This window comes from Rhinopithecus roxellana, chromosome 1, assembly GCF_007565055.1.
Source record: "Rhinopithecus roxellana isolate Shanxi Qingling chromosome 1, ASM756505v1, whole genome shotgun sequence".
Taxonomy (NCBI): domain Eukaryota; kingdom Metazoa; phylum Chordata; class Mammalia; order Primates; family Cercopithecidae; genus Rhinopithecus; species Rhinopithecus roxellana.
In genome coordinates this window covers 107698312-107718949 of record NC_044549.1, presented here as the reverse complement: position 1 = coordinate 107718949, position 20638 = coordinate 107698312, and the positions used below count along the sequence as shown (strand labels likewise).

At 41.8% G+C, this 20638-nt stretch overlaps 1 protein-coding gene across 1 annotated transcript in view; it reads left to right on the top strand.

Moving 5' to 3' along the window:
• Positions 1 to 672: 672 nt before the first annotated feature.
• The window catches only part of TM4SF4 (transmembrane 4 L six family member 4), a 29922-nt gene continuing 9956 nt past the window's right edge, over positions 673 to 20638 (top strand). The window contains exons 1-3 of the mRNA XM_010356838.2: positions 673 to 1754; positions 2530 to 2619; positions 14306 to 14442. Coding sequence (XP_010355140.2) covers positions 1581 to 1754; positions 2530 to 2619; positions 14306 to 14442 — 401 coding nt within the window. The 5' untranslated portion in view covers positions 673 to 1580. The remainder of the gene's footprint in view (positions 1755 to 2529; positions 2620 to 14305; positions 14443 to 20638) is intronic.

The window sequence follows — 20638 nt, the reverse complement described above, 5'->3', positions numbered from 1 at the left end:
AGCAGACGCATCCCCACTTGTGAAGGGGGCATGATACCTTCTTCACAGAAGGGTGAGGAACATTTAAAGTGCTCATTTGTGCTTGGAATATTATACATGGCTTAATAAACATTTGCTGTTTTTCTGCTTTCTTTCTCATCCTGACCCTGAAATTTCTAAGTATCTTTATAAAGCAACCAGTACTCATTTTGTAGAAATTTTAGAAGGAGCCTCAACATTTATCCAGTCTGACTTCTCTGGAGTCCTTCCCACAGCTTCCCTTTCCAAGGGACTCTGAGCCTTGGCAGAGCCCAGTCCATGGCTTCCTTGTGAGCAGGTGGCCTATTCCACGGTAGGACAGGTCTCACCATGGTAATAATGTCGCTTGCTTTTTATTTAGCTAAAATTTGACTCCCTAAAATATTCAACCTTTTTTAACCTCTAGATTCTCAATGAAGAACTAGTAAGGCTTCCGGTTCCACCTCTTAATCCTTCAGCTGTTATGTAATACTAGTACCAGGCAGGGCCATCGCGTAATGTAGAGCTTGGTCCAGGCGTGGCAGAGACCTTCTTAAGTGACACAAAGCAAATGAATAATGAATCATGCCCCTGGCAGTTGGCAAACTTTCTAATAGGGGTGTGTTTTACTGCCTCCCACACTCTAACTGCCCTTCCAACTGTGTCTTCTCCCCAGTCAACTCCTCAGGACCTTTTCTCTCCCTCTGTACCCAATGCCGACCTTCTCTTCCCCTTAGCCCTCTTAGTGAATGATGGTTTATTTATTTCTATATGGAAGACATAGCTGAAAGGGTTGATTAGGAAAATTGTTTTTGCTAATTCCATCACATCGTGTAGGGAAAAGGTAGAACTTAATTACTTAATTGGGTAACAAGTAGAGAAATACAGCAATCAGACAATAAAATGAACAGTTACTTTTTTCCTTAAAAAATTATTGTAAGTCTGAGCTCAATGATACACAACTAGACCATCAAATTATTTTCATATTGAGGAAAACAGAAACTCTTTTGGATAACCCTGCATTCCAGGCTTTTGGTGGAAAAGACAAAGACATGCACTGTACAGCATTAAGTACTTGGGAGACATGATTTTAACCAGGATGTAACTCAATTATATTAGTGACTTATAAAGAGTCTGGAGAAAATATTTCTTTATTTGAGCATGGGCACTGTCAGATTAAAGGTGCAGTGGTTCTAAATGCTGTTTGTTCCAGCCCTGTCTTCGATTGCAACAATGTGAGTGTCTTGTCTGTGCTGGTGGATTATTAACAGAGGTTATTGGTCTCCATGGCAAAGCGATTCAGTGATTGCTCTGAACGTAATCTCATTTATGGGGGTGCAAAAAAAAAAAAACTTCAGGTCAGGGAGAATGTATAAATGTCCATCACCATCAAGGTTCTGCTATTTTTTAGAAGCTGAAGCGACTCCAAGGACGCAGTTCATAGAAATTTGGTTCTCAGCCCCAAAATACTGATTGAATTGGGCACAATTACAAGGACTCTCTGGCCAAAAACCCTTGAAGAGGCCCTGTGAAGGAGGCAGTGAGGAGCTTTTGATTGCTGACCTGTATTGTACCACCCCAGCATGTGCACTGGGGGCTGTGCCAGATGCCTGGGGGGCACCCTCATTCCCCTTGCTTTATTTGGCTTCGTGGCTAACATCCTGTTATTTTTTCCTGGAGGAAAAGTGATAGATGACAACGACCACCTTTCCCAAGAGGTCTGGTTTTTCGGAGGAATATTAGGAAGCGGTGTCTTGGTGAGTAGGGAAGCCTTAAAATCCCCCTAAAGGAGATTTCCCCTTCCCCCTAATCCTTTTAAAATCAGGTACTTATTGAACAGGGAGATATTTAGTTGGTAATAAAAGCTCAAGCATTGCATGATGAGAGGTCAATGCCTTAATTTATTTCTCCTTTCTGTTAGGTTCTGACAAGGACACATCAGCTAAATTTACTAAGTAATTAATTTCTAAACTTGGGTCGGCAGTTCTCATGGGTCATTTGAGTGCCATGAACCGAAGTGAAGGTCACATAATTTCTTGATTCCAACAAGACAGTGCCCAAAGCAATAACAACAACAACAAAGCCACAATGCAAACCCGCTAGAAAAGCAAATTGATTTAAAACCACCATGAGAAGCGGTTGTCAGTGCAGTCGTCTTCCACTTAGGACCTAATGATTTCTTTACCTCTGGTTTCCAATAGAATTGGAAACCTCCATTTGAGAGAGTGAAAGGAAGAGAGACTCACTTTTCACGACAATTGAGGACAAGTTTCTTATTCTTTTTTCTAACACATCATCTAAATGGAAACTCAGATTTTGAAACCCTGCTTCACTGAAGCTGGTTAGTCACCCCAAATGGAACCTAAGTACTCCATAACACTCCATTACCCCTCCAGCCATGTTCTGTTACTTTGCCGTTCCCTTTGGGCCTCCAAGTCCCTCATGGTGGATGGGGCTCCTTATACAGTCAGGCAGGCTCGGGCCTTCCCTTCAACTCCTGGACTCTCTCTGAAGTGCCCCTCTTGCTGGTAGATGATCTTCCCTGCGCTGGTGTTCTTGGGCCTGAAGAACAATGACTGCTGTGGGTGCTGCGGCAACGAGGGCTGTGGGAAGCGATTTGCGGTGAGTTACCATGGGGGGCAGCTACTAGAATTACTCCAGGGTGCTCTGTGTTTTTGTGCTGGGCAACATGGGGATGGAGACAAGTTATCAGCTCCAGCCAGGACTCTGGGAGCAGTTGGTGAAGGGATAAAACTGTGATTTTTCCTGTCAGTGTGAAATAATAATAATTTTCCAAAATACCATAGCCCTCATACTTACAGCGTATGAATACAGTATTAGATTTTGCAAACCGACAGGGATGTCAGAACTGGAGATTCAGAGGGGTCCCATATACAGAATGCAATCCTGGAAGGCAGAGATGGGGCTGCAGCATTCCTCTACCACTGAGAGGCCATAAGAACTTGGACAAGTCATTTCCCTTTTCTGGCCCTGAATTGGCTCATCTGCAAAGGGAACTTGGGACAGGACAAAAGATGGTATCCTCCCCTCCCCAGTAGGCTTCTAGATTCCTCACCCACACCACTTCCGTGTTCTCTATCTCTGAGGCCCAGCACCTCTGGCTTCCACTGGGCTCTGCCTCAGGACTTCTGTTTCCTCTCTTGTTTCATGCGGCCATCGATCTTTGAGTAGGTGAACTAGAGACGTTAGGCATCAGAGTTCCAGGGTGCAGTGAAAAGAATGCTGGGACTTGGGGATAGGACCTATTCTACAATTGAGCAAGTCATTGTACTGCTCTGCCTCCCTTTGCTCATGTATAAAGCAGGAAGCTGGACTAGACCAGAATTTCTCAAGTATGGGACAAGCTCTGGTGCTACACAGATGTGCTATATCTTTCAACAGCACAGAATGTCATTCTCATTCAATTCTCCTTCAATCCTTTTGATACTTTCAAAAAAAAAATCTTATTTTGATAGACATAACTCTTTCTTCTTTTCTTTTCTTTCTCTCTTTTTTTGTTTGTTTGTTTTGTTTTGTTTTGAGACAGGGTCTCACTCTGTTTGCCCAGGCTAGATCTTGGCTCACAGCAGCCTTGACCTCTTGACCTTCTGGGCTCAAGTGATTCTCCCACCTCAGCCTTCCAAGTACCTAGGAGTACAAGTACGCCACCCCACCCAGCTGATTTTTTGTATTTTTAGTAGAGACAGAGTTTTGGCATATTTCCTAGGCTGGTCTCAAACTCCTGGACTCAAGCAATCCACCCACCTGAGCCTCCCAAAGTGCTGGGATTACAGGTGTGAGGTACCGTGCCCAGTCGTCTTTACTATTTTTTACCCTTCATAATCTCCCTTTATAACAAAGAGAGGACAAGTCTTAGGCTCCAGGAATGAATGCAACATTATTTAACTAAAATGCAATTATATTGTGTTTCTATCTGCCAGTGATTCTAATTTTTCATTCATGTAGTGATATAAATGAATAAAATGAGAGTTGACAAAAAATATTAAGAGTTAGATATATTGATGAGGCAGAAATGAAGCACAGTAGAACTAGAATTACTGGTCTGAAAAATGAGGAAGTCCAGTTTCTCCTTTAATCTCCCATGGTTCACATGTCCACCTAAAAGATTCATGAACCACAATAATGAATTAACCACATTTACTTTAACTTCCTAAAGGGAAAGGTGCATCAATCCATTCAGAAGCAGGATCCTTTTAACATTTCTTTCTTAGCATTATTTGTTCATTTATTCAATCAAAAAATATTGAGCATATGTGAAAGGCTGAGGTTGGTCCGATGTGCGTACATTACAGTTTCCATGTGAGTTCAAAGGTCAAAGAAAATATAACATCATGAGTCCCAAATAAGTATTGATAATTGTTATGTTAACATTTAAAATCATCATTTACAAAGAGATTTTTTAAAACCCACAATTTAATATAATTATGTAATATATGTTTTATATAACAAATGATATTTTATGTAATTATAAATGAAAAGAAGATATTTATAACTTGTTTTCCCATTATACGTTGTGAACTTTTGGGGGATAGAAGTTGGAGATGAGGATTTTTTTTAAACTAGCAATTAAGAAAATAGGGATGAAAAGAAAGAAGAGTCATTTCTTTTAGAAATCTAACATTTCATACCTGATGTTGAGTAAAAGGCTAAAGACTGGCAAATATAAAATACAGGATCTTTTGTTTGCTTGATTTTTGTTTTTAGGTTTACATATAACCACAGTGAGAAGTGAAATAGCATTCTAAGTATTAAACAAAACTTGGTTTTTAAAGTTAGATGTAAATGAAGTCCAAGATAAAGGCAAAAAAGTTTGTTTTGTTGTTGTTGTTGTTGTTTGTTTGAGATGGAGTTTCACTCTTGTTGCCCAGGCTGGAGTGCAATGGTGCGATTTCGGCTCCCTGCAACCTCTGCCTCCCGGGTTCAAGTGATTCTCCTGCCTCAGCCTCCCAAGGAGCTGGGATTACAGCCATGTGCCACCATGCCCGGCTAATTTTGTATTTTTAGTAGAGATGTGGTTTCTCCATGTTGGCCAGACTGGTCTCGAACTCCCAACCTGAGGTGATCTGCCCGCCTCGGCCTTCCAAAGTGCTGGGATTACAGGCATGAGCCACTGCCGAAAAAAAATGTTTTTATAAGTACATTTCATAAAAGAAAGTTTTGAGTCAATAGGATCTGAAATATTTGGTCTTCCCAGTACAAGTTGTCTGTGGGGGCTGTCTAAGCCTCTATGTGGAAGCTGCCGTTGGCATGAGTTGAGGGTAACTCCTCCACATAACCAACTGACCATCCAAATGACGAGGCAGTGTCCATCAAAGGACCAGCTGTGCCAGACTGTAAACTAAGGCACCTAGCACGGCTGCCCTGGGCCAGGGTCAACCACATGCTGAGTAGCCAGCAGAAGGATTTCTTGTCTTTGATTTTTTGTTTTATTTTGTTTCGTTTTGTTGAGATCAGGTCTCGCTCTTTTCCCCCAGGCTGGAGTGCGATGATGCAATCTCAGCTCACTGCAACCTCCACCTCCTGGGTACAAGCAATTCTCCTGCCTTAGCTTCCTGAGTAACTGGGATTACAGGTGCTTGCCACCATGCTCAGCTATTTTTTTTTTATTTTTAGTAGAGACAGGGTTTCACCATGTTGGTCAGGCTGGTCTCGAACTCCTGACCTCAGGTGATCCACCTGCCTCGGCCTCCCAAAGTGTTGGGATTATAGGCGTTAGCCACCGCGCCCAGCCGATTGTTTTGTTTTTTAATCAGCTGCCAATTTTTAAAAATTCAGAGATAGAATGTAAAGTATCTAGATACCTGACTTTTTTTCCCAAGAAATAAAAAATTAATCTGGCACCCCTAGCCTGCATTTTGGCACAACAGCAGCCTTCAATGGGCCTGCCTGAGTTCCATAGGGCCCACCCTGGCTGCTCTACTTAGTTAGGGTCCCTTTCCTGCCCCTAAGGCCATTGAGCTCATGTCCCCTGCTTCAGACTCTTGTTTGTTTAATGTTATGTTCGGAGGCTTTGGAGCATCAAGCAATAATCATTTCTTTCTTTCTTTCTTTTTTCTTTTTCTTTTTTTTTTTTTTGAGGTGGTTGGGGATCTCACTATGTTGCCCAGGTTGGTCCCAAACTTCTGGAACTCCTGAACTCAAGAGATCCTCCCCACTCAGCCTCCTGCGTAGCTGGTGCTACAAGTGCTCATCACCTCACCTGGCTAATCATTTTTCCCAAATGATGTATTTGCATTTTGTCAGACAAGAAGCAAAAACTACAGACTAGTTTGGGGAGAACTACACTGCTAAAGTTCTGAATTATTTTCCGAAGTCTCACGCATTCCCCTCCAGGCTCCAGCTCCTTCAGGGACATGGGGCTTCTGTGGAGCATTGCACAGGGAGCAGTGCACAGGAAGCCCTGCAGGTGGAAAGGCCTGTGAGGCAAACACAGACTGGGCCACCAGCTGCTAGGCTGAATCTTCTGTCCTCTCTACAGTCTGCTCGCTGTCATTTATTTTCCTGACTCCTCTCTCTCTCCTCTCATCTTTATTATATCTTTCTGGAACATTCCCCAGAGGCCCACTGCACCATTCTCTTCCCTTTCCTTGGGTAGCAAAACCAAGTAGGAGATAGGAGAAGCAGGATGTGGTGGCTGCAGAGATAAAGCAAGACAATAAGCTGGAAAGAATCTTGGATCACCTGATTCATAGTTTCTTGGTAAAGCCGAGAAAATGGCTCTCCTCTGAGGCAGAGCGAGACTGAAGTTCAGCTCCAAAGACCTGCGCTCTTTGAAATAAATTAGGCTAAAGGAGAGCCGGAAAAAGTGAGCCCTGGAGCAAAAATAGTGAGAACCCTGGCCTGGGTTTGTTTTCAGGTCACAGCTTCATCCTCCCAAACCTGAGATTCCCAGTGGCTTCTTGGCAGCATTATCAGTGGCTGGTCAACATCTCCTGCCCTCTAATCCTTCTAAAAAGTGGATCTCTCAGGGCCCAGTGGGGCAGCAAATTAATTTTGTCAACTCGTTTATGTTAAGTATGTGTTTTATTAAGAGCCTTTTGTAAATCTTGGATTTGACTCAAAGGAGTGTCTTTAATAATGAGACCAAAGGTAGATTGATGAGGACGTGTGTTGGGTAGGCAAGCATTTCACTATCCTTAAAGCATATTAGATAGATCAAGGCCCACCCCACCCATAGGCAGGGCCAGATGATCAACCTCCGTGTTTTGAAGAAAGGTCTTGGTCATGTCCTAACGCAGTCTGTGTGCTGTGGTCAGCACTTCTTCCCGTGCCTGGCTCATCAGTGCCCCCTAGAGATGCCTCCTGAGTGAGCATTTCTGAGGACTCCCTCTTGCAGAGGCCCTGCAGGCCAAAAGCATCCTTAATCTACCTCCTCATTACTTGGAAATACGGCCAGCTTGAGGAATATTTAAGAAAGACCATTCCTTTAGAAAAATGGAATATATTGAAAGAAAAAAAATAAAGTATGGAATTTTATTTCTTTTTTTCCAGATGCTTTCTCCTTAAGCTCCTATTTTTATTCTACTTCTACATATTTTATTTTTATTTATTTATATTTTGAGACAGAGTCTTGCACTGTCGCCCAGGCTGGTGTACAGTGGCGTGATCTTGGCTCGCTGCAACCTCCGAGTCCTGGATTCACGCGATTCTCCTGTCTCAGCTTCCTGAGTAGCTGGGATTGCAGGCGCCAGCCACCATGCCCAACTAATTTTTTGTATTTTTAGTAGAGATGGGGTTTCACTATGTTGACCAGGCTGGTCTCAAACTCCCGACCTCTTGATCTGCCTGCCTTGGCCTCCCAAAGTGCTGGGATTACAGTCGTGAGCCACCACACCGACATCTTCAGTAAAGATTTTCTATGCTTCAAAATCCTCTGCTATAAAATGGATCATGGCAGTTACTGTCTCTCATAAGGATGTGGTAAGTTCTAGGGGAAGATTTTGCAAGCATTGGTGTAAGGGAAGAGGAGGGAACTACCAACTAAGTGCCTAGGGTATGAAGGACACATAGATCCTCAATAAATACTTGTTGGATGAATAAAGTAAGTGAACACCTAGAAGAGAAAATGGGCTTTCCGTATTTATCATGCTCAGTTCTCACAACAACCCTCTGAGTTCGGCATTAAACTCCTCATTTTATAAATGAGGAAACTGGGGCTCCTGCAAGTTAAGTTTCTGACTGCCACTTCCCCCACTCCCTTCCCAAGCCTAGCCCAGGCAAAAAATAGAGGATATTAATTTTTAAGAAGAAAAAAGACTTCAGGCAATCTCTATTCCTCCTTACTAAGGAGGAATGTCCATGCCCTCAGGATGTGCTTTGGCCAACATAAGCACCTACATGACCCCAGGACACACCATGTGTGGAGACAGAGCTGGGATCTGATGGTACCTGTCTGTCTCCAGAGCCCAACAGAAAGGGAGGTGTTCAAGCTGGCAATTGGTGAATTAGGGGACATATGATTGCAGGTCTTCTTTCAAGGGAAACATTTGCAGCGTATGCTATACACATTAACAATGTGAGCAGAATATGTGCGCTGAGCAGCTATGAGGGAATTAGCCAGTTGGATATTTTCTCTCCAGAGTTATGCTCTCTGTATTTGTGGAAAGTAAGTGCATGTGAGGATATGATAACAAAAATACTATAATATAATAATGACATTGATCAAGTGCTTGCTAATGTCATGGGAAATTACCCAAACCTTGGGAACAGGAAAAATAATTCTAGGTGTCCTATCAGTGAGGCACTGGGGATTGCTAGTAGCCTATCCCACCTGGGGATGATCTGATCTTCAAGAGGTGTGTACCTTTACTGGTTAGGCTATCTTACATATTATCTGTAAAGCAAGTACTTATTAATGAGCCTTATTTTACAGAAGAAGAACTGGAATAAAAAAGATTACTTCCCAAGATTGTGAGGGAGGAACCAGAACTCAGATCCAGATCCATCTGCCTGTAATCCATACCTTTGGCCACAACACAGTAGTGTCGTTCTTCACCATTTATTCACTTAGACCAGGTACAGCATGCCCATGGCACAAAAATCACAAAGGAAGACTCCCTTATCTGATTCCAAAGTCTGCCAACTTCCCTTCTCAGAGGTCCCCACTGTTCTCAATTACTGTCTCCTTCCAGAGATATCCCAGGACTTTTACCTATTTACTATAAATAATACCAATTTTGAAGTGTCTACTCTCTAATGTAGTCAACTTGATCTCAAGAACCTTTCTTTTCTTTTTTTCTAGACAGGGTCTGGCTCTGTTGCCCAGGTGGAAGTGCAATGGTGCAATCTCAGCTCACTGCAACCTCTGCCTCCTGGGCTCAAGCGATCCTCCCACCTCAGCCTCCCGAATAGCTAGGACTATAAGCACACACCACCACCCCTCATTAATCTTTTTATTTCTTGTAGAGATGGAATTTCACCATGTTGGCCAGACTGGTCTCAAATTCCTGGGCTCAAGCGATCTGCCAGCTTTGGCCTCCCAAAGTGCTGGAATTACAGGCGTGAGCCACCAAGCCTGGCCTTTCTTTCTTTTAACATTTTGTGTCATGAAACCCATGATAAATTGAAGTTATTCTATGCTGGCTTTTCGACTGATCATATCTCTAAGAATTGATTCTAGAGAATTTGTCATTTTTAAGACTTCCCAATGTGAAATAACTTAAAGCAACATGACTCAGCATGTATCTTGCTTCCTGTGATTTATCCATAAAATGTGCCGAGACCCCCCTCCTTCATAGAATCTGTTTTTCTCTGTGACCACCTAGTCTTTCACGAGGACAGCTCAATCTGCCATATGTCAACAAATGTTTCCAGACCACTCAGAACCTATTTCTGAAAGGGCAGTAGGTAGCATTAGAAGAAACTGCCCTAAGTGTAAGATTTCGCTTGCTCTAGTCCTAGAGTTATACTAGCTGTATCTAATGGAACAGAAATTTAGTTGGAGCATAGAGGTAGCTAAGAAACAGGAAACCAGCCATATAAGCTCTCAGTAAGAATTGTAGGCCAGGTATGTTGGCTCAGTAATCCCAGTACTGTAATCCCAGTACTTTGGGAGGCCAAAGAAGGAGGATGGCTTGAGACCAGGAGTTCGAGAACAGCCTGGGCAACACAGTGAGACCCATCTCTATTTAAACTAAACTAAAAAAAAAAAAAAAATTGTAGCAGCATTTTCCAAAGTGTTTTCTTATAAGCACTCACAGGAAAAAAAAAAAAAAAAACTTATGGGATCCAATAAGAATGGAAAACTGCAAGTACCATGGATACTCAACTGCAGATATAAGGCAAATCTGAACATAAAACCATGTCTTATTTTCCCATGAAGAAACTTCGAAAAAGCTCTTTAACCAAAAATAATATATAAACTTTCAGTGACATAAACATATTTTAAATCATGTTATATAAAATATGAAATAATTTTAATATATTGATTGTGAACTGACATTTCTCCTATTTATTTATTTATTTATTTATTTATTTATTTATTTATTTTTTGACACAGAGTCTCACTCTGTCGCCCATACTGGAGTGCAGTGGTGTGATCTCGGCTCACTGCAACCTCCGTGTCCCGTGCTGAAGCAATTCTCAGCCTCCTGAGTAGCTGGGACTACAGGCGTGCACTACCATGGCTGGCTAATTTTTGTAGCTTTTCTAGAGATGAGGTTTCACCATGTTGCCCAGGCTGGGCTTGAACTCCTAGGAGCAAGTGATCTGCCCACCTCAGCCTCCCACAGTGCTGGGATTACAGGCTTGAGCCACTGCGCCCGGCCCATTTATTTTAAAATAAATAAATATTCATGTTTCTTTTCATCAATGTCTTTGCTACTACTAAAGACACACTTTGGGCCATCAAAAGGCTCCCACAGCACATCTTCTTTTCCATTTAAGTTTGAATACAACATTTATGTGTCTATGCATGATGTTGTCAGGGAAAATTTCACCCTTAGTCACAAATATCAACTCTCAAAAGACAAAGACAATGTTCAAACATTCCTCCTACAGGTATATAGTAATGATCTCCACAATTATCAACACTAAGTGTGCTTATTTTAGAATGCCATTTATTTATTTATTTTATTTTTTGAGATGGAGTCTTGCTCTGTCACCTAGGTTGGAGTGCAGTGGCGCAATCTCGGCTCACTGCAAGATCTGCCTCTCGGGCTCAAGCAATTCTCCTTCCTCAGCCTTCTGAGTAACTGAGATTATAGGCACGGGCCACCTCACCCTGCTACTTTTTTTTTTTTTTTTTTTTTTGAGATGGAGTCTCGCTCTGTTGCCCACACTGGAGTGCAGTAGTATGATCTCAGCTCACTGCCACCTTCGCCTCCCAGGTTCAAGAAATTCTTCTGCCTCAGCCTCCTGAGTAATTGGGACAACAGGCGCGCACCACCATGCCCAGCTAATTTTTAAAATATTTTTAGTAGAGGTGGGGTTTCACCATATTGGCCAGGCTGGTTTTGAGTGCCTGACCTGGTGATCTGCCCGCCTTGGCCCCCCAAAGTGCTGGGATTACAGTTGTGAGCCACTGTGCCAGGCCTAGAATGCCCTTTAAAAGGTTTGTTAACTATAATATCCAGAACTAGGAACTATGGGGTCAACTTTTTTATAATAATTAATAAATATGTGTTAAGAAAAAGTTTTTAACACAATTCTGTCATCTAACAATGATTGAGTTGTTTCTGATTGATGTCTTCTCTGTGCAGTACTTGGTTGTTCAAAATAAAGTGTTTGAGGAAATACCTTATTGCCTGATAGATGAAATAAGGACTCAACTCTAAGGTAATTCCCTCATTTCTGAGGAATATGTGAGAGTGAATGATTTTCCTTATATTCCAGCATATATAGTAGATTTCCTTCTCAGAAGGTTACACAAATTCATGTCTCATAAGTACTATATTTTTAGAAGTGCAGCAGGAATGAAACTTATTTATGTAATCCAGCAATTTTCAAACTTATTCAATCATACATCCTTTGGAAAAGAGATTGCCTGTTCTAATATGAGAAATTGGCCAAAATGTTCACTTACTTCTGACCTAGGTTAAAGTCATGAATGTTCTTGCTGCTGAGAGTGGATTTAGATACCCTAGGCATAAACGATAAGGGAAAAAATCTAAACAGTTAGTAATATGAAACCTTAGCCATTGAAAACATGCAACAAGTCGTTATCCAGTGACTTTGATAAGCTAGGAAGAAGAAAAACTGTAAGACTATGCTAAGTTTGGAAGCAATGCCCTATCTTCAAATAACTTATTGTTCGTGACTTCAAGGAACTTGTGCTCTATTTGGAGAAGACAGCCATAAAAAGCTATGCATTAGCTGGGCATGGTGGTGGATGCCTGTAGTCCTAGCTCCTTAGGAGGCTGAGGTGGGAGGATCACTTGAGCCCAGGAAGTCGAGGCTGCAGTGAACCGTGATTGCACCACTGCACTCAGCCTGGTGACAGGGCAAGACCCTGTCTAAACAACAACAACAACAAAACTCTATGCATTATTGTATTAGAGGCATTGTGCTGTGATAGAAGTTTGTGCAATCTAGAGTATAGGGGTTGGAAGAGATGAAGAATGAAGGGTCAGTTCTACAAGGAGAGTCAGACAAAGCACATGAAGTTAGAGCTCGGTATTAAAACGTTGCATCAATCAGATAAGTTGGCAAAAGAGTTAAATTTTCTATCAAAAAGAATTTTTTAAAAAGTTGCATCCAAAATACATTGATTTATGATATGAAAATGGATACCAGCTAAAGTAGAACTCCATTATTACATAGATTCCAATCACCCAGGCACAATCAGGTCCTCTTCACCTTCAAACCCCACCTCATCCCAGATATGTACTACGATAATATTGTTAATAACATGAAAGGGGAAAGGGAAAATAGCTGACTGTTTAACTTAGGTTGCCACGTCTAATGTTCACAACAGACATTTTAGGTGGGCTCTATCATGCCCATTTTAAGATGATAAAACTAAAGCTCTGAGGACACATTCATTATGCAAAGTCATTACATCAGCGAAGACTAGCAAAGCTGAGATATGAGCCTGGGTCTGGGTCTGCTGACTTTAAACCCTGTGCTTTCTCATCAAAGCAATAGAGGTGATCATTTTCTGCCTGTTTCTCCAAATTTTTAAATGTTTTCATGCTACTTTCTAGTTACTGTCTACAATGGATATTGCAAAAGTTCTTAACATCCCTGGGCCTACGTTTTTTCATCCGTAAGAGGGAGTTAACCTAGTTGGACTCCAGGATTGCTTCTGCCTTTTGCAATCAATAATTCTATTTTGATTTTAAAATTGAAAAAAAATATGGTAGTCTAATCTGTTTTTCATTAATTAATCTCCATCATAGAAAAATATTTAAAAGAATGGAATTTTTTGGATTGTTTAACGTAAAGAAGAGAAAACGTTCCAAGGGTGGAAGGGGTGAAAGATGTCAAGGCAATCTTCAGATATTTTAAAGACTGATGCTAAATGGAAGACAGGTTAGAGTTGTTCTTTTTGGCTTCAAGGAACGTAATGAGGGCCTGTGAGGAGGGGTTCTAAACTTTTACTCTTTCTCATAAGTAGAACCTGCCTGTCACATGAGACACCATAGTGACTAGCCTTAGCAGGATAATTTGACCAGAAAACTTTTAAGATTACTGCCAGGCCAGGTGCGGAGGCTCATGTCTGTAATCCCCGCACTTTGGGAGGCCAAGGCAGGCGAATCAACTGAGGTCAAGAGTTCAAGACCAGCCTAGCCAACATGGTGAAACCCTGTCTCTACTAAAAATACAAAAAAATAGCCGGGCGTGGTGGCGCATGCCTGTACTCCTAGCTACTCAGGAGGCTGAGGCAGGAGAATCGTCTGAACCTGGGAGATGGAGGTTGCAGTGAGCTGAGATCATGCCATTGCTTTCCAGACTAGGCAACAAGGGCGAAATTGCGTCTCAAAAAGAAAAAAAGATTACTGCCAATCCTAAGGTTCTTTGATTCTATTATAGATTGGCTTTATATATCAGCCCTGGGGAGGAGAGTTTATCTTTAACAAGATTAAAAGCCCATGGCTCAAAGGTAACAGAATCAACACCTCCGTCATCAATGAAAAGGTGAAAAAGAAATGGAAATGGGAATGAAGAAGGGAAAAGAAGATACCAAAATTCATTCTAGAAGACTCCACAGGCCCCATCTACTGTAAAGACTAGCTCCTACCCCATAACTTCTTGTAGTCACCATGTTCAACAGCAGGTGGATTAGGTTTGCTGAGTGTATCCTCTGGACCACCTGGAGAATTTGACTGTCTCTCTTCCTCTCTTTCAGATGTTCACCTCCACGATATTTGCTGTGGTTGGATTCTTGGGAGCTGGATACTCGTTTATCGTCTCAGCCGTTTCAATCAACAAGGGTCCTAAATGCCTCATGGCCAATAATACATGGGGCTACCCCTTCCACAACGGGTAAGACCACACCCTGCAATGCCCACCTGTCACCACAAGGGGCATGGGCAGATAAATTGCCCAAGGGGAGACTGCACACAATGTCATGTCTTCATCCTTATGCAAGTCTCAGGCTCGGTGCTCCTTTGAGGCAGAGCTGGAGTTGTGGAGTACAGCAAAGTTGCATAGAATCTCACTTCGAATTGCTCCTTTGACAGATCCCAGGAGAAATAACTAAAAGAGGATGGATGCCTCCTTTAGCCTGAGGGAAGGAAGAGATTTGTTGTGTCATCACTTGCACCCAAATATTTATTAGCAGCAACACAAGGCAACTAATAGTATTAATAAACAGAGTAATAGTTTTCATTGCAAATCTTATAATAGAAAACAAGAATAATTAGTCTCAGGCTCGGTGCTCCTTTGAGGCAGAGCTGGAGTTGTGGAGTACAGCAAAGTTGCATAGAATCTCACTTCGAATTGCTCCTTTGACAGATCCCAGGAGAAATAACTAAAAGAGGATGGATGCCTCCTTTAGCCTGAGGGAAGGAAGAGATTTGTTGTGTCATCACTTGCACCCAAATATTTATTAGCAGCAACACAAGGCAACTAATAGTATTAATAAACAGAGTAATAGTTTTCATTGCAAATCTTATAATAGAAAACAAGAATAATTACTCACTAACTGGGCCCAAGGCCTTTCACTAATACCCCAAATTGCCTATAATTAAACAATCGTTTAAGTGCAAATGTACAGAAAATGACATTGAAATCATTGTAGGTTTCTCGTGTTAATGTTAATAGCCTCATTAAAATAACATTTCATATTTTCACAGTACTTTGTAGGCTGTAAAGATCTTTATCCCACAAATTTATAATTTAATCTTCATAGTAACCTCAAGAGGTAATTACTCTGTGCCAAGGCAGGTTTAATAAGTTTAACGAGCTTCAAAGTCACATTGTTAGTTGAGGACAGTGCCGGGCTCAAACTCAGGACTTCTAACTTCAAGTCTTAGCCTTTCATAATACACATCTTTCTGTCCTGCGCTGACCAGGATGGCACTGTTTAGTCCAGTAGCCAGCGGCCATGTGAAACTACTTAAACTCAAATTCATTTAAATGAAATAAAGTTAAAAATACAGTTCCTTAATCACACTAGCCATATTTCAAGTACCCAGCAGACATATAGGGCTTGTAGCTACTTTATTGAATAGCGCAGATCTAGAACATTTCCATCATGGTAAATGGATCTGTCAGGCGAAGCTGCACTAGACTTTAACCTCCAAGGGGGCTTGGAGCATTTGTGTTTCATTCACCATCTCAGCCTCTCTGTCTGACAGGGACTGGCACATCCCACAGAGTCAGGAAATACAATTATCGGATCTTCCTGCACATGAAGAATAGATTCATGTCTTAAAATAATCTGTAGAACACCAGTATATTAACTGAAACCTCTACGTATTCATTTACTGTGAGAGTCTAAAGAACCTTAAGAATGACTTCAGGCTGGGGAAGTGAAGGGGCCTAGTTCTCTGTGATACACAGTCTCGGTTTGTTCACAGATGTCCCGTATGAAACATCCCCACCTTTCTCATAGTTAAGCAATACAAGGTCTCTAACAGCCTCATATCTTGTGCAGCAGTTTCCAAATACATTTAGTCTACTGTGTGAAAAGCCCTCTTATCATGCAGAGAGGACTGTTGGGGCTACGCTACCATGGGGTTGGCTTGCTTGAGCATCGAACTCAGATCCCAGCAGACTGAGCCCCCCAAGCCGCCCCCATTGAGGCTCTTCCCCTGACAGCTCACTCTCTCCACCTAGGGGTGTGCGTGTAAAGCTACAGATTATGTCTTGCTTCAAGGAGCCCTCTATTAACTCCAGCAACAACATCAGTGCCGCAGTAAACATGTTTTTCTATTTTTTCTGTTATGTGAATAATATTACCCTAGAAAATCAAAGTCGGTTGAAATAAATCTATGTCCAAAACGGAGGAGGGAGAAAGAAAACACAACAGATGCCAAACAACACTCCAAAGCCATACAACGGCCTCATGTGTTCTGACTGCAGAACTTAACACCCTCCCCTCACACACGCACGCCCTGCTTGGGATGGGATGGGATCAATGCCCAAGGTCAGGAGTGACAGCTGGCCTGTGGGCCACCCCACGAAATGCCAAACTGAGGGAAGGACAGGAAACCACTTTTTGAAGTTCCCCATATTAGTACTTCTGGGGAAGCAAGTTTTCATTCTCATTGCAGCCATTTATTGTGCATTGCTCTGTAATAGATACTTTCAACTATGTTATTTTATCTACCCCTCACAAAAGCAACTAACTAGTATCAAGAACAGGTACCAGATTATAAATATTTAATAATAAAAACAGAATAGGGTAAACCTTGCAGGCAAGCGGGAACATTTCAGAATTCCCTATTTATCTTCTGTTCACTGCACAGCTTTGATAATTACCTGAAGGGAGAATGATTTGAACACCGAGACATCTGTACAGCTGCTTCAAACTATAATGTGATCAAAAATTACTGTACAGGGATGTATTACAAAACCATATATATCACAGTTTCCAGATGATTTATGGGCTATTTAAGAATGATTTTGACTACTTATGTTTTAATTTAATCCCATGTAAGATGTAAGGCTGCTCTTTGCGCAAGGTATAAAATATGCCATGATGGCTACAGGAAGAGCATTCAGGGGATGGGCCCAGGTCTCACTGTACCCTCTTTGCCATCTGGCAAACCTTCAGCAGCATTTTGTTGTCTCCTCAAATCCTGTTTCCTCCCTTCTGAGACAAGAACTCACATTCCTTTTTGATATTATCTACCACTGCCAGCTCCAAATCTTCCCTCTGACCACAGAAGTTCACCTTGAATTTCTTACGGCAGTAATTGAACTTTCTATTGCTTGGTGTTTTCAGTTAACAAAGTGCTGTTACCTACATTGTTTCATTTGATCCTCACAAAAAGTTCATGAGATTATTTAACTCTCCTTCAGAGGCAGGATAGCTGAGGCCCAGAGAGGACAAGTGACTTGACAAGAGGAATACAGTTTCTTAATGGCAGAAGCTCAAATCCAAGTTTTCTCACTCCAAGTCACAGTGTTTTTTCTAGAACACAATTTATATTGACTCATACTGTCTGCTTTTTGCCTAGATTCCCTGTTGGCAAAACTCATGGGATTCTACCTCCTACTGCTTTTACTATACTGTACTATACTGGTATCTGATAGTTTAAAAGGGTCTGTGGAATCTTCTTATCCAATCAGCATATAGTAACTGTTGTTATAGCTGGAAACCTAACACTCATACACAGCTGCTCAGAGACTAGAAAGGATCAGTCACTTGTATGAGCCAAAACAAGAAAACTCGAGATAGTTGTCATTTGTCCCTTATTACCAAAGGGCAGCCATGGTGGCAACTGCTTCTTCTTCGTGTTCTTGTTCTTCTTCCTCTTCCCTCCCTTCCTTTTCTTCTTTTCCTTCTCTTTTTTCTTTCTCTCCTCTTCTTCCTTTTCCTTCTTCTTTTTCTTCCCAATGATTAAGTGCTAAGTGTTTTTATGTGCATTATCTCACCTAATCTTCCTCATAAATCTGAGAAGAAATTTATCCCTGAAAGAGAAAAATGAAGCTGAAAAAGTTAACTTTCCCAGGGCTCCATGGCTAGTAATTAGTAGCAGGATTCTTTTTTTAATTGGCTAGGAGTGGTGGCTCATGCCTGTAATCTCAGCACTTTGGGATGCTGAGGTGGAAGGATTGCTTGAGCCCAGGAGTTCAAGACGAGCTTGGGCAACATAGGGAGAACTCCCCACCCCACCGCCCCTCTACAAAAAAAGAAAAAAATTTTTTTTAAATTAAAAAATTAGCTTGGCATGGTTGTGCATGCCTGTAGTCCCAGCTACTCCAGGTGCCTGATGTGGGAGGATCTTTTGAGCCCAGGAGGTTGAGGCTGCAGTGAGCCATAATCATGCCTCTGCATTCTAGCCTGGGCAACAGAGCCAGACCCTGTCTCAAAAAAAAAAAAATATATATATATATATATATATATACACACACACACACACACGATTTATATATCTACATATACACATATCTACTTTTATATATAGGTGTATATATACACCTGTGTGTGTGTGTGTGTGTGTGTGTGTGTGTGTGTGTGTGTGTAGTATCTTATTTTGTGCTGAAGCCTATCCAAAACATGGAACAAAAAATGAATAGACATGGTTCCTGCCCTCTCAGCATGTGGGTTAGGGTGAACACATGGAACAGATCCTCATAATGCAGAAAGTGTGAGATGGAGGAGTGTGGGGGAACTTTCTTCTAGAAGGTGACATGGGCTGATTTTGGAGGATGAGCAGAAGTTTGCCTTCCAGTGAGGGAGGAGAAACACATTTCAGGCATGAAAAGGCTGACATGCTTAGGGAACATCAGAGCACTGCGTGGCAGAAGCTCAGTGTGAATGAGGAGAGATTTGCAGAAGGGACCGCCACACGATGTGGTGAGACTGAGAGGCAGCCAGACCTTCAGGACATCAGGGCACAGCAGAGGACTTCAAGCAAGACATGGCATGGCTACTTTGGACTTTTAGAGGCATGATGGTGCTAGTGATGTGGAAAGTATATAGGAGGGTTCAGGAACTAAAGAGAGATAAAAGCTGGCATCATAATCCAGAGAAGATGGTGAACATCACCCAGGCAGCAGAATTGGGGCTTAAAAAAGACAAATTTCAGAGAGTGTTTGAAATGGAGTCATCAGGTTTAGGTGTGAAGAGAAAAGGGGAAGCTAATCAAGGTGGACTCTGAGATTTCAAATTTAGTGCACAAAATCCAGGGCTCTGCAATGTCGTAGCATTTAGCACTGTTTTCCTCAGAAATGTTTGTTGATTATAATATTAAGGGAGGGAGCAAAGGTAGTTAACTTGTTCTGTCCTGAGAACCATATTAAAGAAACACCCTAGAAGGAAAAAGAAACCTGGGCATTTTGAAATACACCCTCTTGGCTTCCTTTGAGGTAGAACCTCCTCCCATCCAAGGTCTTCCTCCCTGAGACAATTGGCCATCCCTCCCTTGACCCTGAGCTGCTGAAATGAAAGCAGCCTGCACAGGGTGTGGGGACAGCCATAGGAGGGGAAATAGAGGAAGAGCCAGGAGTGGTCAGTAGTCAGGGAGGGATGGGTCCACGCATGGCACTACTGGGCCAGGCTGCAACTCTCCACCTCCTTAGAAAGAGTCAAGGGCAAGGAGAGTACCCTCACATCTGTGGTTCAGACACCAAGACACTGAACTGAACACAGTTAAATGTTCTGCCTTGACGTTCAGCTAAGACCATCTGCATTTGCACTTCAGAAATTACTTATTAGCAAAGAATATCACAAGCTGCTTTTGAACATATTCCCAAGAGCTGAAAGCCACCTTAATAGGATGATATTGGATTTGCACCATTTAATCTTAGCTTTCATGAACCAGAAACAGTTCACAAATGTTAGGAGCCAGTTTTGCCCTTGGCTGACTTAGGGTCTAGCCACACCTCTGCCGTATACCATTTATCTCTCAGGCTTCATCTGTGAAATGAATGTGAGTAACAGCAACATGCACTTCACAGGTTCAGATGAGAGTAAATAACACGAGGTACATAAAGCACTCAGCACAGTTCCTACCACATACTTCCTTGATTCAGCCTTATTATTCATTTTTATGAATATAAAGTATTATTGTAAGTGGAATTTATTTTCATGCATTAAAACTTTAAAATTGTTATGCTTTTATAATGATTCTTTCACTTAATTTCAATCCTTTCAACCAGACATAGATAAGGCTCAAAAAAACTCTTTATTGTGATATAAGTAACCCTTGATTCACATACTATTATAGATGTATAAATCAAATGTCATAAATAAATCATTTCAAATATGCTAAGGACATAACTGCTCCAACAAAGGGCATTTGTGTAATGGGTAAGAGCAATGGCTTTGGAGTCAGACAGACCTAAGATCAAACCCAGGCACTTCCATTTATTAGCCTCACCTTCTTAATCTGTAAAATGGGTATATGTTCATTCATTCAGTGATTGTTTACTGAAGGTTACTCTATGCCAAGTACTGTTCAAGTAAAGTAGCATCTCCTTGGAGCATTAGGAAAGATGATGGAAAGCAGCTAGCCCAGAGCCTGGCACAGAGGACCCAGGAAATGAGACCTGCTGCTATCTATGA